This window comes from Bubalus bubalis, chromosome 6 (assembly GCF_019923935.1).
Source record: "Bubalus bubalis isolate 160015118507 breed Murrah chromosome 6, NDDB_SH_1, whole genome shotgun sequence".
In the NCBI taxonomy this organism is placed as follows: Eukaryota; Metazoa; Chordata; class Mammalia; order Artiodactyla; family Bovidae; genus Bubalus; species Bubalus bubalis.
In genome coordinates, this window is record NC_059162.1 from 40,585,469 (window position 1) to 40,613,238 (window position 27,770).

The window sequence follows — 27,770 nt, forward strand, 5'->3', positions numbered from 1 at the left end:
TTTGATTAAAACTATAGTTTACAGCATAGAGTTAGAAAAATGAGCACTTTTCACTCCTATACAAAACTATACTTCATTTCCAATATACAACTTCATTTCCAATCACTTTCATAGTCTGTAAGTGAAACACATAGGAAGTGGCTGCCCTTTTTTATGTAATTTATGTTTTGATCTACAGTGAAAGAGGTGGAAAATATCTGGTCAATTATTTTATCTTATATCTACTGTTTAAAAATTTTATATTTAAATAATCAGTGTATTATATTCATTAGATTTATGTTTCATCATCAAGCTTCCTTTCCTAATTTTGTTACTGTTTTTGATTTAATCATATCAATTTTCCAAAAAGAAAGTTAAAGCATTCTCTCATCCACCATAGTTAAAGCAAAAACCCAGTAAATGTATATATAAGTTGCTGACCATCATAAGCAAAAATATGACTTCAATACTTTTGTGTATATGTAAGTCTTGACATAGATAATTTAGTTTAAGCCTATAATCTTCAAAATACCTTTTTATCACTAAGGCCTTAGTTTTAGCAAGTTCAGTCTGATTTAGCATGTTGCTTTCATTGTCCATTGACATTAATGTTTGTGATTTTTTTTTTTAGTATTTTCAAATTACAGTGATTGTTTTTCTGTAATCTACTACCTTTTAGAAACATTTAGAATAATTAGGGTAGGATGATATCACCTGTGGGTGGAATTTTTGGGTGACAGAAAAAGCATTTTTAATTGCTGAAAAATTTTTAAAGCAATACATTTCCAGCTTCAAATACATTTGAAGAAAATTTAGACATTGTTTTCTGAGATGTTAATGGAAAAGCATAAAAAATTGTTCTTTGTCTCCCTCTTAGAATTTCTATAATTTCCAACCAATCTCAGAAACTAAAGATTTGTCTATAAAACCTTTATAGTATACTGTGCACTGGAAGGGGATATAAAACACAGATTCAGGACATTTCACTCATTCAGGACATTTTTGATTTTCATTCAAAAATCCAGGGCACTCATATTTTGGCATAGCACAATGAAAAATGTATACAGAGGAAAAGAATACGCATTGCTTTAAGTGTAAATTGAGACTACATAATACTTATTAGAGAAGTCCAGAATTCCCTGAAGATAATTGAATTCTGGGTTTTAACTTGGTTAAATACCTAGAATTTATGAAGAGAAATATTGAAATGAATGTAAGAATATGGAAAAGTATTGAAAGTTATAATAAGTTACTTCGGTGATGTAGAGGAGAAATTATTGATCAAAAGCCTTTTTAAGAGCTAAGATTTGGCCTGGGTTTTGGTATTAGTTGATAGTATGGGTCGGAAGGGAAAGGAGAATGCTCTGCCCATCCATTCTCTCTCAATCATTCCCACCATGAAAAAAAGTCCAAGATGTTCATTCTATTGTTCTTTTATTAAAGAACAATAAATAAAGGATTGAAGATGGTTAGCATAACATTCTTAAAGAAGTGTGGGGTGAAAGTATTCATAAACCTCCATGCAGAAGTTTAGTAAAAACTGATGGAGACATTGGCTTAGATGTTACATGAAGCCTTTTACCTCTTCCTAAACCCAAATATAAATTTTGATTCTTAACTCCTCTGAACAACTTGTATTATAATTTGTCATATAACTATCAGTAAGTTAAGGCTTGCCAAAAGAAAGAAAGACAAGATAGTGATCTGTGAAAGGCAAGTCCTTGGTCTATTTACCTACCAAACAACCACCTTGGAAGGGAGAAAATGGAAAACGAGAGCCATGAATATCCATATGACCTCTGGCAATAACTGGCTTAATCTGTATCCCCAAATTAATCATCCAGATAAGAAACTTGGAGGAATAGGGGGTGCTGGAAAGCAGGTAAAGAAAAGAAAGCTAAAACTTTTTCTACCTAAGTGCATTGATAGAAATATTTTGATGGAAAGAATGATTACTGAAGAAACCCACTAACTGTATTAGGGATGTACTAGATTGAAGGACTACAGATAGGAAGCTATGTGGATAATACATCTATCTGAGACTGCTATAGAAATGGGGGATGGCAGATCCAAAACACAGTGAAGTCAATATATTGACCATAAATTGATTAGGCATTAGTAGGTGTAGGTACAAGGAAACATTATTTTCAGTTTCAAGAACATGTAAATATAATTGAAGAGAGAATGATCCATGTCAGGATTGCAAATCTGGGAGTTATTTAGAATAAGTTTGATGTAGGAACTGTATTATTGAGTCTCCATTTGATGCAGTATTGAGGGAAGAGAATAAAGATCTAGACTCTTTAGGGAAAATTGTAATGGTGAGAGTTCTGAAAGGACCCAGTAAGAGGGAGAGCAAGAGAGACTGTCTGTGAGTGATATGGAATATATCCAGTGGCACACTATCATGAAGGCCAAGAGAGAAAAGAGTTTCCTTTGTTGAATGTTGTAAGTGATCAAGAATACTCAAAGTTGAGAACAAACGATAAGACAGACCAGGATTTGGTCATTGGGCATTCAAGACTTCAGGGTAATTACAGTGGGGGACAAAAAGAAGGTGGATGATAAAGGAGTGGAATAAGTGCATACAGAACATTTCACTTAAGCCTGAGCCTAGAAGAATAAGGAGTCAGGAGGTGGGAGTACTAGCAAAATTGAATGCATTGCCTCTGGTTATTATTATTACTGTGATGCAGTTGTATTTATCTCCCTGGAGAAGGAAATGGCAACCCATCCAGTATTCTTGCCTGGAAAATCCCGTGGACAGAGGAGCCCAGTAGGCTATAGCCCATGGGGTTGCAAAAAGTTGGACATGACTTCACGTTCACTTTCAGTTTATATTTATCTACTTAACAAATAATAAGAAATAATCAATGAAAAGTGAGGAAGTTAAGGATGTCAGAATAAAGTAACGTTGCTGGCTTTGAGCCAATAAGATTTGAGCTGGGAGCTCAGTTCTGTTATTTATTTTGTTCATTATTTGGGATAAGTTAACATCTCCAAACCTTTGTTTCCTTATCTCTGAAAAAAAAAATACCTTTATATTTTGTGATGAGTAGATGAAATTGTAGTTCTTTCACTTTGTAGGATCATCATCATCATTGGGTGTAAACCAGAGTTTTCATCAAAATATTAATTAATAACTAGAAAATAAATGCATAAATTAGCTTTTGAATCAGAAGGAATGGATTTGGTGAATTAGAATAAACGTTGAGGGTGTGGATAAGGCTAAGTTCACACAGAGTCAAACAAAGGACATGGGGATGATTAGCTAATTTTATCAGTGTTAATGTAATATTCAGCTATTAATATTGATGAAGAAGTAGAAGTAATGAAATAAACATTGCTTAAGGAGAGATCAGCGATGTTTCTGGTAGTCCTGTAGGTTATGGGCCAAGATATCCATAATAGGGAGGCATTTACCATCTTGCAGGGTTATAAAATGAAGAATCTAAATTTAGATTGTTATAGATCTGTTGAAAGGTTATCCCTGATTCTACTCATACCAGGATCAAAAGAAATAAACAGCAGGTGATTCCTGGCAAGTGATTATGTGTACTATAATAAAGGCAGATAAGAATTAATCTGTTTAATGTATACGTACTCTCATAGATTCAATTTTTGGAGTTCAGATTCTGAAGGAAATTCAAATTAGGGAGAAATATCTGAATCAGTTGATGTTTTAAAAGTAGTGACATTCACTGTGAATAGCATAACACATTTTATAAGTGGAGATAGGTTTGTGACATTGTAATATTTAATTTGAATGAAATAAAAGGTCTCCAGTGTGACAACGGAGATATTATTAAATGATGATTATGACATAGTTTTGAAAAATGAGATCATATGGCACCCAATAAAGTAATAAACTTGTAAAAGTTGTTTTATAAATATTTATTTTTGTCATTAAGCAATAGATTAATTCAATACTCCTTAAATGGCTACTGTGGGCCACAGGCCAGGAAGATACAATGGAATACAAAAACAGTTTCTTCTCTCACAGTTTATTGTCTGATGGAGCATTGGAAAATAATCAAACAATCACTAAGTACATGTATAATTACAAACTCTGGTTAATGACATAAAGAAATGTACTGATATATATCAGATTATGACAGAAAGACCTCAGCTGGAGTGAGAGCCTTTCCTTGGACAGGGCATTGATGATGGGATTTAAAAGATGAGGAGGAATTAACTAAGTAGAGGGTCCTCCTAGGGGCATTCCAGGCAAATGAACAACACATGCTTAGGCCAAGTTACAGGAAGGAAATGTCATCAAGTTTAAAAAAAGATCTAGAGGAGTTGAAATACAGAGCAATGGCAAAGGGAGTAGAAACAAGGTAATAGGGAGACTGTGCTAGCAGCTTGCTCTTTATCTTAGGAATGGTAAACAAGTAAATTAACTAAAGAATGTTGTTAAGATTATCTGTCTCTTCGGTTACAACATAGGGAATAGTTTGGAAGTAAGAATAGACATGAGATAGGAAGGAGGTATTTCAACAGTTCAGAGGAAGGCTACTAGTATTTTGGGATAAGATATTAATGGTGGAGATAAAGTGAAGTAAGTACATTCAAGAGATAAAGCTTGGAAAGGAGGTGGTAAGGGACAGGGAAGGGGGTAGATAGTGGGGTCAGGATAATGTAAAGGCAGGAACTAATGATATGGATTCCCAGATTGTATAACAGGAGGAAAGATAGAACTACCAAATACAATCAAAAAATAACTCTGTGCAGAACTGATGAGGTCTTCACTTTTAGGAAAGGAATTTTTGCCATCTTCATTACCAAGGCTCTACTTTTTCAATTATACAATATACTTAAATTTTAAAAGAGGAAAATAATGCCACCGTCAAAAGATAAAGAAAAAATTTTAAGAAGCTAACAACCTTTTCATTCTGAATCAAAAGCAAGAAAATCGAAATACCAAAATCTAGAAAAATTCATGAAACATTTGTTAAAAATGAAAAACATCTACATATAAAGCATATTATAAAGTTGGGCATATGAGCAAATACATTATATGGTTTCTGAGGCCTACCAGCCACTGCCCAGGCATTTCAATAGCAATACAGAACAACATAAAGGGTCAGTAACATAAAGAGTCAGTTTTCAAAAACATTAAGCATCTGATTTTTAATATATAATGCTTGATTTGAAAATGTGTGGTTCAAAGGAAAATGCTATTGATTATTTTTGTTGATTATTTTTTATGAGATTCATAAATGGTTAGCAATGGTAGTGTTCTTAGTCACGAAATAATGTGGGGTACTTCATGTTATTATTTGCTACTGAGAAAATGCATTTTGGGTGAAAATCAAAACAGTTTCCTTGTTAAATATGGAAGCCAGGGTATGACTCTTGTAGCTTCACTTATAAATTATGAGTGGCAAATTCATAGGTTTCTTACAGCCAAGTAATGACTTGGTGGATTTTCAATGCAGGGAGAAAAAGGTCCCCAAGGTCCTGCAGGGAGAGATGGAGTACAAGGCCCTGTGGGTCTCCCCGGGCCTGCGGGGCCTGCTGGCTCCCCTGGAGAAGATGGAGACAAGGTGAGTACTCTTTATTTATGTTAGTACATACCATGAAAAATAAATTTTTTCTCAAAAATCCTAGATATAATCTTTCTTAAGATTAGATATAAAATCTAAAGATATATTTTTCAAAGTTTCAATATAGCTTTCTTGTGCTCAAAAGTTTTAATTTAGGGGCTTAGAATTAGAATTTTCCTGTGAAATAGTATGTGGGATCTAAACAAGACACAAACAATGGTAGTGAGAAAAATCATCAGATGCCAAAAACTCTTATCTGTTTTTAATGTTTCTCAGATAAATGTGAAGTTCGAGTAATTAGTTGTATACATTTAACCACGGTGTCTTGGATATTGTAGGGTTAAAATTTAAGAATGAGCTGCATACATCTTTGATAATCCTGTACTTCTCTATTTTTTACTAATATGTAAGTGGAGATTCTAAGATCTTGATTTTAAATGTATAGCTGTGTTGTGTTTGAATTGAATATACTTTCTAGCATTACTGTGAAATTATATAACAAAATTTGTTAACCAGTGTGCTGATAATGCATTATACTTTAGCAGTTGGAAAACTAGGAGAAAAAATATATTGATTTTTGATTAATGTGTAATTATATTTTTATATAAATCAGTGTATTTCCATTATCAGTTTATACTGGTGTTATTTCAGATGAAATTGATTTTGTGCATTGAAAATCCCAGCTGTAATATTCCTCAGAGTTCAGTTGACTTTTGTTTTTCTATATGCTTATCAATTCTAGACAGCAATATTAGTCAATACAGCAGAGTGATCAGGAGGCTTTTCCAATTTAAATAGTGACATTAAATGCTAGCACATAATGTAGTCATAAGATGATAGTGATCATAATACAATGGCAGGTATGGCATATTAGATATAAATTTTAACTCAAATATTTCAAATTCAGGGTGAAATTGGTGAACCAGGACAAAAAGGCAGCAAGGGTGACAAAGGAGAAAATGTGAGTTTCCTACTTCTTATTGAGGGGGAATTATTAATTTAATTTCTTTTGCTATTAACCATGGATATTTCTTCATATTACTATTTCCTTATGTCTCCCTATAATATTACTACTATATTACCTCTGCAGTAACTATTCAGTTTGAGATTTGGTCAATTCTAATAAAACCTCTTTTCAAAACTTTGTGTTAAGAAATGAAATAATTCAAACCTTAAAACCTCAGAATGAGACTAAACTATCTGCAATTTTTCCCTCCATTGCTTTTACATTGTTAGTTCAAATACCATATGGTTTAAACACAGATAACATCTTTGTGTTGCTATGAAAAAGACACTGACCTAGTGGAAACCTGAAAGCCCTGGTAGTCCCTCAACCACATCTCCAGAGCCTATGCTTCAAACATTGTACCCAATGTGTGGCAGTTTTAAGGAAAAGAGCAGTACAATTCCATGACTCTAGTGTCTGGATCTTTTATAGTGCCTGATTGTATTAAAAAAAAAAAAAGAAAACAGTTAAGAAAATATGTTTATGCATGGAAGACTCATAAAGCTACTGAAATCTATTGCTTAAAATAAGGAGTTCTGGTTTACTGAAAACATAACACTGAATTTGCATGTGTTTACATATGAAAAAAATTCTAGGTTTTCATATATTCTTACTTTCTGTCTATATAGAATTCCCCACAACCTATTTTTCTTTTGGAAAATATCATATATATGAACTTTTTCATGTCTCTTTTTGACATATAGATATCTCACTAAAGAAATCTGATATTTTGAAAATTTTCAAGTGTGAAACTTTGACATGATTTATAAATATTCGCATAGAAATCCTTTTTTAAATATCAACAGTATTACAGATGAGAATGTTTTCAATAACTGCCAATTTAAAAGTGATTGCAAGTAAGCAAGTCTGAGGCTCAAGAAGTAAAATAAATAATGGTTGACCTCACTAAATGCAAAAACCTTTTTCTCCAAGAAGTGTATAGATGCTTAATAGATTTTGATCAATCAAATGTTCTGTACTATATAACAGGCTCTTCTGGCTTCAGTTTCAAATTTACAGATTTTTATTTCATTTCAGGGTCCTCCTGGTCCCCCAGGTCTTCAAGGTCCAGTTGGTGCCCCTGGAATTGCTGTAAGTGTTCCTCTTTGTTCAGCAAATCTTAAGTCCTTTCTGTTCTCTGATTAGATAGATCCATGAACTGTCACATAACCAGTCGATTTCATGTGGTAATAGGTTTGTTTGTATGCTTAACATTGAATCAAGTTTAAATTATCTAATATAGGTAGCCAAGTTGATCTTTATAAACAAAAAACACTGTGACATCATTGGAAGATAGCTAATAACCAGTTGGGAGTACTTAATTGTAGGAAGTTCTGAACATTATTTTCCCTTGTTATGTAGCTCTTATTTCACTTGATAAACATGAGAAAAATCAGAATAAGTCATATTCCATAATCAAATAATGTAAACAAAACAAACAATAGTATATTTGCAGCAGATCATACCATTTTTACCTACTTATCACTTGGTTGCTTATAATAGACCAACTTTGATTAAATGAGAAATGATTATATTTTTATGATGTCTTATGGCAGAATCATGATTTTTTCCAGTTTGTGATCATTTGTATTGGTCTTCTCTAGGGAGGTGATGGTGAACCAGGTCCCAGAGGTCAGCAGGGGATGTTTGGACAAAAAGGTGATGAGGGTGCCAGAGGTTTCCCAGGACCTCCTGGTCCCATAGGTCTTCAGGTAAGATGTTTTCTGCATTGCACATCCAGTCATTCCCACTTACTTCCCACACCAGGTTTTCTGGTGGATGTAAAACAAAGCAGAGGTCCTTTTTTCTATCTAGAAACTCTGTTTTTAAGTATAATAACCATTTTACTTAAACATATATCTGAACTTTAACTGCTTTTTACCAATTACTATTAATTTTTCTGAAACTTCATTAACCTTGGCTTCTGTTTCTGGAGATTATTTAGCCCCACCTTAGGTTTAATACTGCTTTTCTTCATTCTCATTGTATATGGAAATGAATGACAAGCTTCTTTAAGTGTATATCGAAAAGCACGATGTTAGAAAAGTTCTTTCACATATCATAGCAGGAAAATTAGTACTCCAGATGGCTAGCAGAAACAGCCTTTTGAGAAATAGCAAACTGTCAATCACAACTGGGGCTTCTCAGGTGGTGCTAGTGGTAAAGGATCTTCCTGCCAGTGAAGCAGACACAAGAGACTGGTTCCATCTCTGGGTGGGGAAGATCCCCTGGAGTGTGAAATGGTAACTCACTCCAGTATTGTTGCCTGGACAATTCCAGGGACAGAGGAGCCGGTGGGCTACAGTCCAAGAGGCGGCAGAGTCAGACGTGACTAAGTGACTGACTGCACACATACACACACATACACAAGACTGTAGCTATTAACAGAAATTGCCAACAGCAAATGTTAAGCAATAAGAGGTAAAATAGGCTTCCCTTCCCTGGTGGCTCAGATCATAAAGAATCTACCTATCATGTAGGAGATTGGGTTCTATCCCTGGGTCAGGAAGATTCCCCTGGAGAAGCGAATGTCTACCCACTCCAGTATTTTTGCCTGGAGAATTCTATAAACAGAGGATGCTGGCACACTACAGTCCACGGGGTCACAAAGAGGCAGGCAGGACCTCGGCGACTAGCACTTTCACAATAGGTAAAATAATCAAATTAAATTCAGTTCAGTTCAGCTGCTCAGTCATGTCCAATTCTGCAGTCCCATGGACTGCAACACTCCAGGTTTCCCTATCCATAACCAACTCCTAGAGCTTGCTCAAACTCATGTCCATGCAGTCAGTGACGCCATCCAACCATCTCATTCTCTGTCGTCCCCTTCTCCTTCTGCCTTCAATCTTTCCCAGCATCAGGGTCTTTTCCAATGAGTCAGTTCTTCGAATTAGGTGGCCAAAGTATTGGAGCTTCAGCTCCAATCATTTAAATAACTTAAATGATTAAAATAATCTTTAAAATAACTTCTTATATTTAGAATTATAATTTGTATTTTAGTAAACCCATTAGGACTGTGGCTCAGACCATGAACTCCTTATTGCCAAATTCAGACTTAAAGAAAGTAGGGAAAACCACTAGACCATTCAGGTATGACCTAAATCAAATCCATTATGATTATACAGTGGAAGTGAGAAATAGGTTTAAGGGCTTAGATCTGATAGATAGACTGCCTGATGAACTATGGAATGAGGTTCGTGACATTGTACAGGAGACAGGGATCAAGACCATCCCCATGGAAAAGAAATGCAAAAAAGCAAAATGGCTGTCTGGGGAGGCCTTACAAATAGCTGTGAAAAGAAGAGAAGTGAAAAGCAAAGGAGAAAAGGAAAGATACAAACATCTGAACGCAGAGTTCAAAGAATAGCAAGAAGAGTTAAGAAAGCCTTCCTCAGTGATCAATGCAAAGAAATAGAGAAAAACAACAAAATGGGAAAGACTAGAGATCTCTTCAAGAAAATCAGAGATACTAAAGGAACATTTCATGCAAAGATAGGCTCGATAAAGGACAGAAATAGTATGGACCTAACAGAAGCAGAAGATATTAAGAAGAGATGGCAAGAATACACAGAAGAACTGTACAAAAAAGATCTTCACGACCCAGATAATCACGATGGTGTGATCACTGACCTAGAGCCAGACATCCTGGAATGTGAAGTCAAGTGGGCCTTAGAAAGCATCACTACGAACAAAGCTAGTGGAGGTGATGGAATTCCAGTTGAGCTATTCCAAATCCTGAAAGATGATGCTGTGAAAGTGCTTCACTCAATATGCCAGCAAATTTGGAGAACTCAGCAGTGGCCACAGGACTGGAAAAGGTCAGTTTGCATTCCAATCCCAAAGAAAGGCAATGCCAAAGAATGCTCAAACTACCGCACAATTGCACTCGTCTCACACGCTAGTAAAATAATGCTCAAAATTCTCCAAGCCAGGCTTCAGCAATACGTGAACCATGAACTTCCTGATGTTCAAGCTGGTTTTAGAAAAGGCAGAGGAACCAGAGATCAAATTGCCAGAATCCACTGGATCATGGAAAAAGCAAGAGAGTTCCAGAAAAACATCTATTTCTGCTTTATTGACTATGCCAAAGTCTTTGTGTGGATCAAAATAAACCGTGGAAAATTCTTCAAGAGATGGGAATACCAGACCACCTGATCTGCCTCTTGAGAAATCTGTATGCAGGTCAGGAAGCAACAGTTAGAACTGGACATGGAACAACAGACTGGTTCCAAATAGGAAAAGGAGTTTGTCAAGGCTGTATATTGTCACCCTGTTTATTTAACTTATATGCAGAGTACATCATGATAAATGCTGGACTGGAAGAAACACAAGCTGGAATCAAGATTGCCAGGAGAAATATCAATAACCTCAGATATGCAGATGACACCACCCTTATGGCAGAAAGTGAAGAGGAACTCAAAAGCCTCTTGATGAAAGTGAAAGTGGAGAGTGAAAAAGTTGGCTTAAAGCTCAACATGGAGGAGGGTTCAGGATGGGGAACACATGTATACCTGTGGCAGATTCATTTTGATATTTGGCAAATCTAATACAGTTATGTTAAGTTTAAAAATAAAATAAAATTAAAAAAAAAAAAAAAAAAAAAAAAAGAAGATCATGGCATCCAGTCCCATCACTTCATGGGAAATAGATGGGGAAACAGTGGAAACAGTGTCAGACTTTATGTTTCTGGGCTCCAAAATCACTGCAGATGGTGACTGCAGCCATGAAAGTAAAAGACGCTTACTCCTTGGAAGGAAAGTTATGACCAACCTAGATAGCATATTCAAAAGCAGAGACATTACTTTGCCAACAAAGATCTGTCTAGTCAAGGCTGTGGTTTTTCCTGTGGTCATGTATGGATGTGAGAGTTGGACTGTGAAGAAGGCTGAGCGCCGAAGAATTGATGCTTTTGAACTGTGGTGTTGGAGAAAACTCTTGAGAGTCCCTTGGACTGCAAGGAGATCCAACCAGTCCATTCCGAAGGAGATCAGCCCTGGGATTTCTTTGGAAGGACTGATGCTAAAGCTGAAACTCCAGTACTTTGGCCACCTCATGCGAAGAGTTGACTCATTGGAAAAGACTCTGATGCTGGGAGGGATTGGGGGTAGGAGGAGAAGGGGACGACAGAGGATGAGATGACTGGATGGCATCACTGACTCGATGGATGTGAGTCTCAGTGAACTCCGGGAGTTGGTGATGGACAGGGAGGCCTGGCGTGCTGCGATTCATGTGGTCGCAAAGAGTCGGACACGACTGAGCGACTGATCTGATCTGATCTGAAACCCATTAAGAAGTACTATGTTGTAAAACACTGTAGGCTAAGAAATTGTCTTTAAATATAGCTTATAACTGGGTTGTTAGGCAAAACATTGCATAGTAGATATCTGTCTGAATTGCCTTTCTTCCATATGATGTTAACTGCTTCCTACAAACTGGAAACATCTGGCTTTTCTTCTGCCACTTTTTTATTCGATACTTACCTAGTGATTCTCACGGCATCATCTTTCAGGATTTGGAATAGCTCAACTGGAATTCCATCACCTCCACTAGCTTTGTTCGTAGTGATGCTTTCTAAGGCCCACTTGACTTCACATTCCAGGATGTCTGGCTCTAGGTCAGTGATCACACCATCGTGATTATCTGGGTCGTTAAAATCTTTTTTGTATAGTTCTTCTGTGTATTCTTGCCATCTCTTCTTAATATCTTCTGCTTGTGTTAGGTCCATACCTTTTCTGTCTTTTATCGAGCCCATCTTTGCATGAAATGTTCCTTTGGTATCTCTGATTTTCTTGAAGAGATCCCTAGTCTTTCCCATTCTGTTGTTTTCCTCTATTTCTTGGCACTGATCACTGAAAAAGGCTTTCTTATCTCTTCTTGCTATTCTCTGGAACTCTGAATTCAGATGTTTGTATCTTTCCTTTTCTCCTTTGCTTTTCACTTCTCTTCTTTTCACAGCTATTTGTAAGGCCTCCCCAGACAGCCATTTTGCTTTTTTACATTTCTTTTCTATGGGAATGGTCTTGATCCCTGTCTCCTGTACAATGTCACGAATCTCATTCCATAGTTCATCAGGCAGTCTATCTATCAGATCTAAGCCCTTAAATCTATTTCTCACTTCCACTGTATGATCATAAGGGATTTGATTTAGGTCATACCTGAATGGTCTAGTGGTTTTCCCTACTTTCTTTAAGTCTGAATTTGGCAATAAGAAGTTCATGGTCTGAGCCACAATCAGCTCCTGGTCTTGTTTTTGCTGACTGTATAGAGCTTCTCCATCTTTGGCTGCAAAGAATATAATCAATCTGATTTCGGTGTTGACCATCTGGTGATGTCCATGTATAGAGTCTTCTCTTATAAATAAGCAATGCTGAGTAATATATATCAGTATGTATGCTTGTGCTGCTGCTGCTAAGTCGCTTCACTCGTGTCCGACTGTGTGCAACCCCATAGGTGGCAACCCAGCAGGCTCCTCTGTCCCTGGGATTCTCCAGGCAAGAATACTTGAGGGGTTGCCATTTCCTTCTCCAATGCATGCATGCATGCTAAGTCGCTTCAGTCATGTCTGACTCTATGCAACCCTATGCGTAGCAGCCAACCAGGCTCCTCTGTCCACAGGATTCTCCAGGCAAGAATACTGGAGTGGGTTGCCATTTCCTTCTCTACAGTTGTATGAGCAGCACATATATTTGAAAATAACAAGGCATTAGAAATTAGATTGCTGATGTATATATTACCATTCATTTTCTGCTTTTTCATTTAACTGATTATTCTGAATTCTATAAGGTTGTAATTTAGAAATTTAGTTCTCATGATTAAAAAAGGTGCCTTGTAACTTGTATTTACAAAATATTGTATTTTAAAAGGTCTTTATTTACACAGAGTAAGAAATATGATCTTTGAGGAAGGTGACTCAAGAAATCAATTCCCAAAAAAATTGATTATATTTTCCTAGAGTACCTCTTTAAATCAGGAAACTGAAAAGATGTTAATGTAATTAACATGCTCACAATTGTGTCTTCATCCTTTAATTGAGTCTTTGGGGCAGAATAGATGTTAACAATTATATTAGACTTTAATAATAATAATGTAGTAGTCTAGTTTCTTACTATTTGTTTCCATATGAAGAACACACATAGAATGAGAGTTCTTGGCCTGAATTCATTTTTTATTTCATCATTTTGAGGTAAATGATTTTAAACCAACAGATCTTATAGCAGAATCTCTCTATGCATAAATTACTCCTTAGAAAAATGCTGGGACATTTGAAAACTGATTAATACTGGAGTGCCATTTTGCACATTTAGTTGCTGCAAAAAAAGGATTTGACTCATTGTGTTTCTACTGATTTGAATAATAAGAACATTCTGTCTAAACTTGGGGCTTCCCTGGTAACTCAGTTGGTAAAGAATAACCCTACAATTCAGGAGACCCCAGTTCAATGACTGAGTCAGGAAGATCTGCTGGAGAATGGATAGGCTACCCACTCCTGTATTCTCTGGCTTCCCTTGTTACTCAGCTGGTAAAGAATCCACCTGCAATGCAAGAGAGTTTGAACTGTAATCAAACTTCATAAAAAGAGATAAATATTTCAATATTTTTCTATTGGGTGGTTTCTACTGAACTAATATCAAGAATAACATATGCATAAATAAAATGGCAATGCAGACTAGGTGTGTTATAGAAATACAAGACGACTATGAACTAATATTTATATAACATTCAATTTGGAAATCACAAATCAGATGCACTATATACTACAGTTAGTGGGATACAAGGAATGTGATTGTTAATTTATGTGGTGTTTATAAGAGCTTAATTATGTTTACATTGTAATGCTTAGTACTTAAGGAAATGGGCTTAAACTGAAACATTTATTTCATCTGTGTTAAAAATCTATTTGTCTTTTTAAGAATTTGAGTTTATGTTCTCCATCAATGAATTAGAATCTCTTTGGTTGTGGATCTTGGAATCTAAAATTTTAGTGACTTCTTTCAGATTATCTTTAAGCGGGATAAAATTGGAAACACTACCTGGCTATTTCCTCCCAGGAACTTCTCTAGTAATTCTAGAAGCTAGCGTCAGTTGACGATAACCATTTGGCAAGTACATATGATAGGCTATTTTCCTAGACATCTAACTTACAAACGAGAAAAAATAAATGAAATTCTGATATATGTTATTATAAATCAGTAATTAAGATTTCCTTATACAAATGAATATACAGAACATTAAAAAATTTACAAATATACTCAGTAAAGTATCCTCTCTCCAAACTGAGAGTCATATGGAATTGGTACATCACAAAAACAATTTAGTGGCTTATTACCAGCATTTAAAAACTGAAATATAACAAGATAAGGATAAAAATATCAAATATCATCATTATCTATTCAAGATTACTTTTTTCTTTTTTAAAATTAATTTATTTTAATTGGAGGCTAATTACTTTACAATATTGTTTTGGTTTTTGCCATACATTGACATGAATCAGCCATGGGTGTACATGTGTTCCCCATCCTGAAACCCCCTCCCACCTCCCTTCCCATCCCATACTTCTGGGTCATCCCAGTACACCAGCTGTGAGCCCCTGTCTCATGCATTGAACCTGGACTGGCAAACTATTTCACATATGATAATATAGATGTTTCAATGCTATTCTCTCAGATCATCCTACCCTCGCCCTCTCTCACAGAGTCCAATAGACTGTTCTATACATCTGTGTCTCCACTGTCCCGCATGTAGGGTTATTGTTACCATCTTTCTAAATTCCATATACATGCATTAGTATACTGTATTGGGCCTGGTGTGCTGCAGTTTGTGGGGTCTCAAAGAATTGGACACAACTGAGTGACTGAACTGAACTGATACTGTATTGGTGTTTTTCTTTCTGACTTACTTCACTCTGTATAATAGGCTCCAGTTTCATCCACCTCATTAGAACTGATTCAAATGTATTCTTTTTAATGGCTGAGTAATATTCCATTGTGTATATGTACCATAGCTTTCTTATCCATTCATCTGCTGATGGACACATGTACACCCATGGCTGATTCATGTGAATGTATGACAAAAACCACTACAATATTGTAAAGTAATTAGTTTCCAATTAAAATTATTAATTTAAAATATAAATTCTACATTTCATTAAAATCTGTATTTTTCCCTGGTGCTCTGCCACTTGTTAGAGACAAAAGATTGACCTGAAAGAGCAATGTCCCATGAGTTCAGTTCAGTTCAGTTGCTCAGTCATGTCCAATACTCTGTGACCCCGTGGACTGCAGCACACCAGGCTTCCCTGTCCATAACCAACTCCTGAAGCTTGCTCAAACTCATGACCATTGAGTTGTTGATGCCATCCAACCATCTCATCTTCTGTCGTCCCCTTCTCCTCCTGCCTTCAATCTTTCCCAGCATCAGAGTCTTTTCCATTGAGTCAGTTCTTCACATCAGGTGGCCAAAGTATTGGAGTTTCAGCTTCAGCATCAGTCCTTCCAATGAATATTCAGGACTGATTTCCTTTAGGATTGTCTGGTTGGATCTCCTTGCAGTCTGAGGAACTCGCATGAGTCTTCTCCAACACCACAGTTCAAAAACATCAATTCTTCTGTGCTCAGCTTTCTTTATAGTCCAACTCTCACATCCATACATGACTGCTGGAAAACCGTAGCCTTGATTAGACAGAACTTTTTTGGCAAAGTAATGTCCCTGCTTTTTAATATGCTGTCTATATTGGTCATAGCTTTTCTTCCAAGGAGTAAGCGTCTTTTAATTTCATAGCTGCAGTCACCATCTGCAGTGATTTTGGAGTGCTCCAAAATAAAGTGTCTCACTATTTCCATTGTTTCCCCATCTATTTGCCATGAAGTGATGGGACCGGATGTCATGATCTTTGTTTTCTGAATGTTGAGTTTTAAGCCAGCTTTTTCACTCTCCTCTTTCACTTTCATTAAGAGGCTCTTTAGTTCTTCTGCAGTTTCTGCCATAAGGGTGGTGTCATCTGTGTGTCTGAGGTTATTGATGTATCACCCAGCAGTCTTGATTCCAGCTTGTGCTACATCCATCCTAGCATTTCACATGATATATTCTGCATATAAGTTAAGTAAGCAGGGTGACAATATACAGCCTTGACATCCCATGAGTATAAGTATGCAAACAAGTGGTACAATTGTGTTTTTAAGTGTACGATTCAAATGCGTACAAAGTATTGTAATATAAAAGAGGAAATATAAACAGATATGATGAGGGGAATTAGGAAAATCAAGAGGGAGTACAGTAATTTTTTTTGCTGGCCCATAAAGATAGGGCCAGGTGAAATCTGAGTGCAGCTGCTCTGATTTTATTCAATAGCATAGAAACTCTCCTAAAGCAATTACACTGCAATTGAACATAAAGGAAATAAATTTGAGTAAATAAAGGAAGTGTAATATATCAGGTCTCATGGCCTTATGAGTTTTTAAGATCCAGAACTGGAATTAACAGGTCAAGAGATCAGAAGATATATGTAACCCTGGACATATGTTGGATGGAATATTTATTTTCAAAGCAGTTTTGTCTAACTGTTCCTATCTATAAATCCTCACTGGGAAGAGGTGTTCTAAAATAATTTGGAACAAGATTTTTCAAAAACATTTTTACAATGTTAATTCCATATACTACTCATAAAAGATGGAGAAAATGATTAGGTATTCATAAATTCCCAGAACAAATTATATATTTAGTTCTTGTAATTGAAATCAAAAGTATAATACTATGCAAAGCATGAATTTTGTGAATGTACATATATGATTCCCTAATATTTAGTCAATATTTGCATTATGTGTATTTTGACAGATGATAGTTTATGAGTCTTAATTCCACATTCTTATTTAGCTGTATTTAACTTTGTATTCTATATGAGAAATTGGACAAATATTTCTTTTTAAATACATGAATAAATTTTACTGTTTTTCTATTTATATTTTCTTAGGGTCTTCCAGGCCCACCTGGTGAAAAAGGAGAAAATGGGGATGTTGGTCCCATGGTAAGTTTTTATTTTCTAGAATTGATGTATATTGTGAATTTCCACATCACTAGTATCTTTCTCAAGGCTTATTAATATTAACAAAGTAGTCTTAAAGGTTATGACTTTTCAGATTGTTGCCTCCCTGTTCCTCACCCAGACTTGCACCTGCCACTTTTAAAGTTTCTCTCACTGTCTTGACTATTTCTCTATCTTTCCTTTTTCTCTCTTCAGAATAATGTTGTGCACACATATGACCTTTTTTGGTTGATATATTGTTATATCTGTTTTATTTCTCTGTGTATATATTGTTGCTGCTGCTGCTAAGTCGCTTCAGTCATGTCCGACTCTGTGGGACCCCATAGACAGCAGCCCACCAGGCTCCCCTGTCCCTGGGATTCTCCAGGAAAGCACTGGAATGGGTTGCCATTTAAGCTGCTACACTTTGTTTGTTTGTTTTTTTTTTAGTCTTTAGCTTTAGCTCTGGCCTTTGATGTGAAACAGGTAAATAATAGATAATAGTTACCCAGGATTTGGGTAACTAACAAATGTTAACACACTATTAAAAATTAATTACCCTTTGAAACAAATTCTTAATTTAATGAGGAATTTTATCTTAATCAAAATGCTTTCACCTAATAATATTCAATTATTGATTCTGGATTTTTGCTCTAAATTTAATATTTCAGCTAAAAATTTAAAATACATATATTTGTTGATCAAGCACTACCTTGGTAAGGAAAAAATAAGCCAGGGTCATTGACATCTATAATGAAATGAATACATTTTCTAATTGCTCTTTCCCTTTGGTAAACATTGCCTCCAATATTTGCTCCCTTCAAAATACATATTTTGATAATTTTATACTTACATGTTAGATTTTATAAGGAACAAGAAACATAAACATTGCCCATTCAAAATAACTAATTAATACCCTAAAGAGTTTCAGTTGCATAGCAAGCTTCTCTCTTAATACTCTTGCTATGGTCCCCTGAATCATTAATACATTCTCTCTGATTTATGGTAATAGCTAATAGCTAATAGTCAAACATGACATGAGAATAAACTGTGACCTCTAAAGTACTAATGCCCTGGGATTTACTACTGATGAATTTAAACACAGTCTTGAAGTAAGGGGTTCTGGCCATCAGTATTTTACAAAAATTGTCCCAAGGTAATTTTAATGCATAATCAGGAGCAAGAACCTTTATTTAAGGATGACAACTAAACAGTTAATCTTATTCCAGTTCTGGCATATATAACATGAGAGCTGACATTAAAAAAGTGAAAATATGCAAATAAAAAATATAGAATTAATGAATTCTAAATCTACTCAAGCACTGTTTATTTTCCCAACTTTATGTCTCCTTTATACTCTAGCAATCTAGTATATTCTGGTATATAATATTTTAGTTGTGTTATGAATTCATTGTACTGGATAGTATTAATAGACTTTTATAATTTTTAATTAAATTGTTCTTCCTGCAGTTCTAATTTCCCCATATCTATGTGTAAAGAAGCATTTGCTAACATGATCTTGTATCCATTAAGAATGATACCTGATTTGCTTTATTGACTATGATTTTGCAGACTGAAGCTTCTTTTTGTTTTCTTAATCACAAAATGAAAACATCAGGAATGCATTTGAGTTCAGTCTACATAAACCTTAATATTCTCTTACAGGGTCCACCTGGTCCTCCAGGCCCAAGAGGTCCTCAAGGTCCCAATGGAGCTGATGTAAGACTGTGAAATATGTTAGTTATTTTGAAGTTATATAGATATTACATAATGGCAGGCAGTATCTAAAATACAATGGGGATAATTACACTCCTTTGAAATGTTTACATGAACAATAGCTTAAGTGTCATTTACTCACTTCATTTTTTTTAAAGGAAAAGAAAGGCTTTGTAGGGAGCTAGTCCCTACAAATGTTAATATAATACAGATACAAAGTTTACATTCATTATATATTTAGTGAGAAATATATATTGAGTGAGAAATATTCACTAAAGCACCACATTGTTCAGTTCAAATTACTGTATCTTGCACATAATAATTCTACACTGCCGCTGAATTGTTTCAGATTTAACCTTTATTTTTTACAACTGCTTGAGGAGATGGTTTGTAATTGTCTTGATTATAGTAGCCTAGGTCTGTGCCCCAAACATCCTTTATCTAAAAGTTTTGCAATTTTGTATTTTTTTCTGTAAAATATATCAGAGTAATGTGTGCATTATATTTACTTCTTACCCTGTAAAAAATGTTTCCTCTTAATTGTATAAATGATCTCCCCCAAGCTTAACTGTTGACTGACTGTTCCAATATTACGGGTGTGTAATGTCATGTTTATCTTATTGTTACTATTAACAAATTTATAGACTTTGGTGTTCTGTTTCCATTTGACTTTCCCTTTTCATAAAGAGCAAGTTATTTATTCTTGTCTTTATTGCTGTTCGTTATTCCTGGTTTTAATGCTGGCAGGCCAGAACTAGGTAAAATAAATTACATGCAGATATACTAAAAATGCTTTTAGGTTTTAATTCTTCTAAGTAATTTAAAGACTAAGAGATGGTTTATATTGTTTTTGCATGGATTGTAGTATTCTTAATCAGAGTCATATTTTGATCCACTATGAAAATCTGCAAAACCATCCTCTAAATCTGATCTACTCACTTGGCAGAGAAATTGAAATTATGTTCCAAGTATCAACTGACATGACTAGAGTTGGAAAGTCCTCTGCTTTATCTCCAGAATTCTGGTGCATTTGAAAATCAATTTAATACAATTAAATTATTTGCTATCCAGCACATTTGACAACTTCATAAAGTTCATCATTTTGTCTCATCTTTCAAATGACTTGAGATATTCTTGCACATATTTCTCTCTTTGAGAACAAGTGGATGTATGTTTATGAATTTATACCTTATTACAAGAGTAAGGATAACTGTATTCCCTTTCTTACACTGCAGGGACCACAAGGACCTCCAGGATCCATTGGCTCAGTTGGTGGTGTTGGAGAAAAGGTAAGGGATGCAGTGATAGACAGTTAAAGTGGGAGTTTAATAATATCAGTTAGTATTTTAAGGGCTTATAATAGTTGTGTCTTTCGAATGTTTTGCACATATTTATATCATCTTCTGTGATAGTGAAATAAATTAAAAGTAAAGTGATTTAGAGGTATAACATTTTTTATTGCCAGGCATGGTGCTGGGTGGTATAAATGGATTCTTCTAAGTTGCTTTAGTCATGTTCGACTCTGTGCGACCCCAGAGACGGCAGCCCACCAGGCTCCCCCGTCCCTGGGATTCTCCAGGCAAGAACACTGGAGTGGGGTGCCATTGCCTTCTCCAATAAATGGATTACTCCCGGTAATTAACACAACCACCCCATGATGATAATTTTTTATCCACATTTTTAGGCTAAGTGAGCAGAATATAGAGAATATCAGTAATTTCATCAAAGTTTTGTCAATACAAAGTGACTAAATCAAGATCCACTTTAACCCAGGTATATTTGATTAGACTGTGTCTGTAGTAACATTCTACTGAAAATAGAAGAGATTGGTTGATGCAACTGACTTAAAAAGGAGAAAAGAATCCTTCACAATACAAAAGAATTAATCATTTATTTTGTCATATTTGGAGTTGTATTTTCATTACTAATTGAGCTTCCCTAGTGTCTCAGACAGTAGAGTCTGCCTGCAGTGCAGGAGACCTGGGTTCAATCCTGGGTTGGGAAGATCCCTTGGAGAAGGAAATGGCAACCCACTCCAGTATTCTTGCCTGGAAATTCCATGGATGGAGGAGCCTGGCAGGCTACAGTCCATGGGATCGCAAAGAGTCGGACACAATTGAGTGACTTCAATTTACTTTACTTTTTTCATTACTAATACTGTCTTTGGCACTTTTCAAAATAGTTGACATTGATAGAATATCTGGGCTCTGAATAGTTTACTTTTATCATGAAAATGATTTTATTTAAAATATCTGCTTTTCCTTTTTATAAAAATGATAAAATGATTCTCTTGTTATTTATGCATTCACTCTCATTTCTTAAAATAACTTTCAAGAAAATTAACATTGATATTGCTTTACTTAAAAAATAAATTCTTCATTAGTTTGAGGCATAGAAATGTCATGCCATAAAATATGCAGTGGAAAAAATTTAGAAATTTCCTGTGTTTGCTTCAGTTTTGTTAATAAATATCAGAAGTATAGATTTATCCTTATCATAAAAATGATTCTGTTGTTTAGTCTCAAAAATTTTGATGTATCATATATTATACTCATGATTTATTTTTGTTAAAAGATTTAGTCCTCAGAAAAGATATGTAATTGGTTGAGAATCTAGTACTTTAGTGTTTATTTCTTCCCAACACCCACATTCTAACATTTTGATTATAATTAATTTTATATAATTGCCTATTTAAATAGTTTATTAATTACTAAATTAGAAATAGTTGAAAGCTATTTCTAATTCTTCCCCTGGAGAAGGAAATGGCAACCCCTTCCAGTATTCTTGCCTGGGGAATCCCATGGACAGCGGAGCCTGGTGGGCTACAGTTCATGGAGTTGCAAAGTCAGACACCATGAGTGAGCGACTAACACTTTCACTTTCATCTAATTCTTGCTTCATAAGACGGCTAGTTCTTTAATTCTGATTGACTAACTCTTGGTTTATATTCTTAAAGTTTCTGTTTAAAAAAATACAGATAAATTGAGAATGGAATTGAAAGAACTTTTTCTTTGAGTTCAGTTGACATAGGAAGACTAACAGAAGAGAAGACTGCTATCTGATGGTATCACAGTAATAGACAGATGAAGGTAGCCCACGCCTTTCCTCTTTCTTCCCTTTGCATCATCTTCTTTTGGTTCTAATACTGAACAAATAATTGTGAGGACTAGTCTCTAATTTTTAGTTTTCTGCCCATATAACCAATTCTAAAACCATTTAACAACTTTTTCAGCTTATTTTGTTTCCTAAAGCTTTTGGGTACAGTGGGAATACTGTTAAGTACTTAAGTTGCTTCTTTAATGGTTTTATCCTCTGCCCTACTCTAGAAGATAAGCATGGATGCCAGATGTTTGGAGCTTTGGGAAATTCCCTTCCCATACTGTTTCCATTTGCTTAAAGTCTATCTGGTAATATCTGGCCACTTTTGCATCTTCATAGAATAATTTGGTAGGTCAGGATAGGTGTTTGACTTCTTACAATTAAAACATCTAAATTTGTTGTACTTAAAAAAAACAGAGTTTTATTTTTCTCTATTTAAAAACATTTCTATGTGACAGAAAGATAGAAATAAAATCCTAATTTTCTTTTCTTTTCTTCAGAATCTAGGGTATAGATTCTGGCTATACTTTGAATCTAGGGTATACTTTGATGTAGATTACAGATTTTTGAGATCGAATCTGATTTGATTTGAATGCTTTCTCATTTCTATGCTGGAAATTTATTTTCAGTCCCAAATTCAATAGAAAAAACAAAAGCTAAGCTACTTTAGTCATGCTGCTCTTTGCTTAAATAAATTTAACTTGTTTTCTGTGTAATATATATTTGCTATTGATGGATTTTGTACTTCAGTATTTTCCTCAAAACAATGAATGCATATTTTATGAATTAAGGCAGACAGAGTAATTTGCTATCCCTTCTGAAGGGGGCTTTAATCTGAGCAAGTGTGTTATAGAATGGGATAAAATGGTTAAATGATAAGTAATAATTGTATAATCTACCACCTCTTTCATATACCAGTGGTCTTCATAGAATTTACATTATTGTAAATACACTACTATTACTTAGAATAAGCATGGTATAGCCTTGTTGATACTAGAAATATTTAATTTATGTAATCTAGTCTTGTTTCACTGTATTATCGCTTTACTTGTGATCTTGTTCCATCCTTTTTCAATTTTAAATGGGATCTTTAGAGATAATATCAAGATCATATTAAGTAATTGCTATTTATATTGTGCACATTTGTCTATAATATAACCAAAAACATAATTTTCATATATATTTAGTCATACTGCTACATATTAGATCTCTAGAACTTATTCATCTTGAGTATCTGAAATTTTGAACCCTTTGACTAACATCTCCCCATGGCTCCAGTCTCCAACCCCTGGTGACCACCAATCTACTCTCTGCTTGGGTGAGCTTGGCTTTTTTAAATTCCATCTAATTGAGGTTATGCAGTATGCTGCTGCTGCTGCTGCTAAGTCGCTTCAGTCGTATCTGACTCTGTGCGACCCCATAGACGGCAGCCCACCAGGCTCCCCGTCCCTGGGATTCTCCAGGCAAGAACACTGGAGTGGGTTGCCATTTCCTTCTGCAGTGCATGAAAGTGAAAAGTGAAAGTGAAGTCGCTCAGTCGTGTCCAACTCCTAGCGACCCCATGGACTGCAGCTTACTAGGCCCCTCCGTCCATGGGATTTTCCAGGCAAGAGTACTGGAGTGGGTTGCCATTGCCTTCTCCATGCAGTATACTATATTCATTCTATATAATGAATTTAATATGGACATTTTACATTTGATTTGAATGGAAAACCACTTAAATTTTTTCAAAGATGTGAATAATGATCCTTAAAATATCACCTACATTTTATTCCGTCATCCTGGGATTGATGAATTATTCATTGCTTTGAAAATAATGTAAATATAATATTTTACTTATAAAGTTTATTCATGATAATTGGAAATATTTTCTACTTATCTTGAGAGAGAAAATAATTTATACACAATAATAGTACTAATAAATTCTTAGAAAGTACTTGATCTCTTCCCTCATTATGCAGACAATTTCAAAAGTTAAAATATGTGCATATTCTCAAAGAATAAGAAATTGTGTACACAAAATAGTCTCTCCCTTGGAATTATGTTTATATTTGATTTCAAACAAATTCATGAACAGTGGGTTTGTGCCAGGAACATTAGAAATAGCCAAGTTAAAAATTAAAGGAAATTCAGGCCTCATTTTTTTTTAATTAGAATATTTTTTACTTCAGAGTTTCTACTACTATGGGTTTTGCATAGAAACATGCATGGCACATCAATGTACTCTATTACTTCACTTGAATGATTACTTGAACAGAATATTGTGTTTGTATGCATTTCTAAGTATGAAGAATTAATAACAGACTTTCACAAGAGAAAATCTATTAGTCTAGGAGGTTTATTATTCCACTGAGTCAGAAAATAACCATCCATATCTATACATGGAAATCATAAAAACTACCTATATATATTGGGGAAGTATATATATTGGAGAAGGAAATGTATACACACACACACACACATAGGAGAGGGAAATGGCAACCCACTCCAGCATTCTTTCCTGGAGAATTCCATGGATAGAGGAGCTTGGCAGGTTATAGTCCATGGAACTGGAAAAGGGTCAGTCATGACCTAGTGACTTAACTATATATATATATATATATATATATATATATATATATATATGGAGAGAGAGGCTCAAAAGAAGAAATTTTAATTAGCATCTAAGTATCAATATGCATCTTATAAATAGTCTTTTTGTATTTATTTATAGCTCCACTTTATACCTCTTCAGACCTCTACTAACTAATTTGATAGGATTATCAAAATACTACCAAATGTTTGATTAGAGCAAATTAATATTTTAGAGAGAAAACATTTTTAAATTGTTTAATCCATAAGTTTAATTGTAATGTGAATATCTATGCAACACAATACACAGTTTTTAGGAAACATGTGAATGTGTGTTTTGTGTGCTTTGGTGGTAACTTGGCTTAATATTCTGGCTATTAACTAAGTGATGAGAATTGTAGCATCCAGCATATTCAGTTCTATTAATATCTCCCCAGTTGAGAAATAAAAGTATTAAGGTCAGTAACAGAAAAGATTCCTTCTTTTTATCAAAGTTGTCCCTGCTTTTTAAACAACATAATGAGTTAAGGGCTAGTTTAAAGTGTCATGGTCATCACTGAAGGCAATTTTACAAATGCAAAACATCGTTTCTGTGTTCTGATAACTCATTTCTCTTCTTTACAGGGTGAACCTGGAGAAGCAGGGAACCCAGGGCCTCCTGGGGAAGCAGGCACAGGTGTAAGTGCTGGCTTATTGTCAATATAGTGTTTTAGGGATAAGATATTTCTTTCAGAGTATTTTAAACATGGAACTTAACTCCTAGATGTGATTCAGTTACTTGGTTTCCCTTTCCAGTCCATTAAGAATCATCACAACTGCAGAGCCTTTTTATTTAATAATTTTGCCTATCCTCTGCATATTTTTGACTCACACAGAAATTTAAAAAATATTACATATGCATAAATTAGAACATTAAGAACTGTAAGATATTTATTGCACGTATCTTTGGTGGACTATCCACAAAAGAACAAAGCCTGCTACATCAAGTGATTATATATGAATTGTATTAGGATTGTACTATTCTGACTTAGATTGGTTTAAACTGAGGGTGACCTTGACTTCCAGAAAACATTTGGCCATGTCTGGAGACATTTTTGGTTGTCACTCTTGGAGGAAGGATAACTGCTGGCATCTACGTAATAGGCACCTGGATGGTGGCAAACGTCTCGCAATGCAGGAGACAGGCTCCCACAGCAGAGAAGTGCCTGGCCTAATATGCTGAGGTTAAGAAGCTGTTTTAAAACTTGTAAGAGAATCAGGTGTTTTTCTTATGTTGTGTAGGGTCCCAAAGGAGAAAGAGGAGAGAAAGGAGAAGCTGGTCCACCGGGTGCTGCTGGACCTCCTGGTGCTAAGGGACCGCCAGGTGATGATGGCCCTAAGGGTAATCCGGTGAGTGATCTTGGTCCTCTTTAAAGTGAAATCTGTGGCAAAGCTCCTTGAAACTTTTCATAGAAAGACTAGAAATCATGAGACTTTGGCCCATAGTTGGTGAAGTTAACTTTTCTTCATTTTATATATTCATAAGCATTCTTAATTCATACCATTTAAAAAAATTTTCTAGCAGAAGAAAGGTATTTTATATGGTTTCGCCATGACTTTTACCTCTTAAACTTCAGAATATCATGACTTTTTATGAAACTATTTTTCATTATTTCCTTTTAAAACATTATCTTAGGGTCCTGTTGGTTTTCCTGGAGATCCTGGTCCTCCTGGTGAGCCTGGCCCTGCAGTAAGTATCATGAGAAAACAAAAGAATTATTTTCATGAGGCATCTTCCCAGTTAATAATTAAAGAAAAGCCTTAATTACTTCAGTGGATCCTCAAAATTAGGAAGAAAAGAAAGATGTAAACTGTAGCCACGTGTACCAGGACAAAAATTTACATATTTGAAGATTATTAGACTTGCGTTGCATGATTATTATTATCTCTTCATTGGGTTAGCGTTCCAGATTTTGTTGGGTTGTACATATTAATTATCTGAGTAGCAGCAAAGAGTCGGACACGACTGAGCGACTGAACTGAACTGCGCAGCATTACTTTTATTTCAAAATTATAGGAGTTCTGCTTTTACCTCAGTCTGTTCTAAGATCCAAATATCTCAAACTGCATCATATTTGTTCATAGTTAAAGGATGCACTCTTCTTGTACAATAATTATATCTTCCCCTTTCCTTATATTCAGAGCACACTATATATTTTTTAATTTCATATGAAAGATATTTCATAAATTTTATGGTAAAAGTAAGAGATTCTATAATTCTTAAAAAAAAGAACAACTGAAAGAATATAATGATACTCTTGTTTATCAGGTAATAATTTATCTTAAGGACTAAGCTGGTACATCATATCTTTTTTTTCCTGATAAAAGTGAGTTAATAGTGAGAAATACCTGGGTTCATTTTCTTTTGCTGATTATAGGGTCAAGATGGTGTTGGTGGTGACAAGGGTGAAGATGGAGATCCTGGACAACCGGTAAGTAAGCACACTATTTTATTTAGTCTCTGCAGAGTCTCAAGATATTTTAAAGAAGTAATCAGGCTCTCAAAAGCATAGCTAAATGTACACATATTTTTCTTAATGAATTATCAGTTATATTTGAACTCCAGTTTAAATTCAGTCTTCCATGGAATGTTTCTTACTTGATACAATTTAAGAAATATAAGCACAGCCTTCGTAATAAAAACTAAAGCTGTATCATAATAGTGATTTTGTCACACCAGATCACATTTAACTATTTCTCCAGTTGTGTTAAGTGGAAAATCATTTTAAACTCACAAGTGAGACTTAAATGAAGAAAACGAGGTTATCAGCCTATTATTAGGATGAATTACTTC

At 34.9% G+C, this 27,770-nt stretch overlaps 1 protein-coding gene across 3 annotated transcripts in view; it reads left to right on the forward strand.

Annotated features, from left to right (window-relative positions):
- The window catches only part of COL11A1 (collagen type XI alpha 1 chain), a 224,976-nt gene that overhangs the window by 164,389 nt on the left and 32,817 nt on the right, over window positions 1-27,770 (forward strand). For 2 of the 3 annotated variants that reach the window (XM_044944634.1, XM_025288198.2), the window contains exons 43-53: window positions 5,421-5,528; window positions 6,436-6,489; window positions 7,573-7,626; window positions 8,139-8,246; window positions 17,501-17,554; window positions 19,217-19,270; window positions 20,503-20,556; window positions 25,562-25,615; window positions 26,219-26,326; window positions 26,613-26,666; window positions 27,355-27,408. In XM_044944634.1, the coding sequence (XP_044800569.1) occupies window positions 5,421-5,528; window positions 6,436-6,489; window positions 7,573-7,626; window positions 8,139-8,246; window positions 17,501-17,554; window positions 19,217-19,270; window positions 20,503-20,556; window positions 25,562-25,615; window positions 26,219-26,326; window positions 26,613-26,666; window positions 27,355-27,408 (756 nt within the window). The remainder of the gene's footprint in view (window positions 1-5,420; window positions 5,529-6,435; window positions 6,490-7,572; window positions 7,627-8,138; window positions 8,247-17,500; window positions 17,555-19,216; window positions 19,271-20,502; window positions 20,557-25,561; window positions 25,616-26,218; window positions 26,327-26,612; window positions 26,667-27,354; window positions 27,409-27,770) is intronic. The other variant, XM_044944633.1, reaches the window with a different exon arrangement.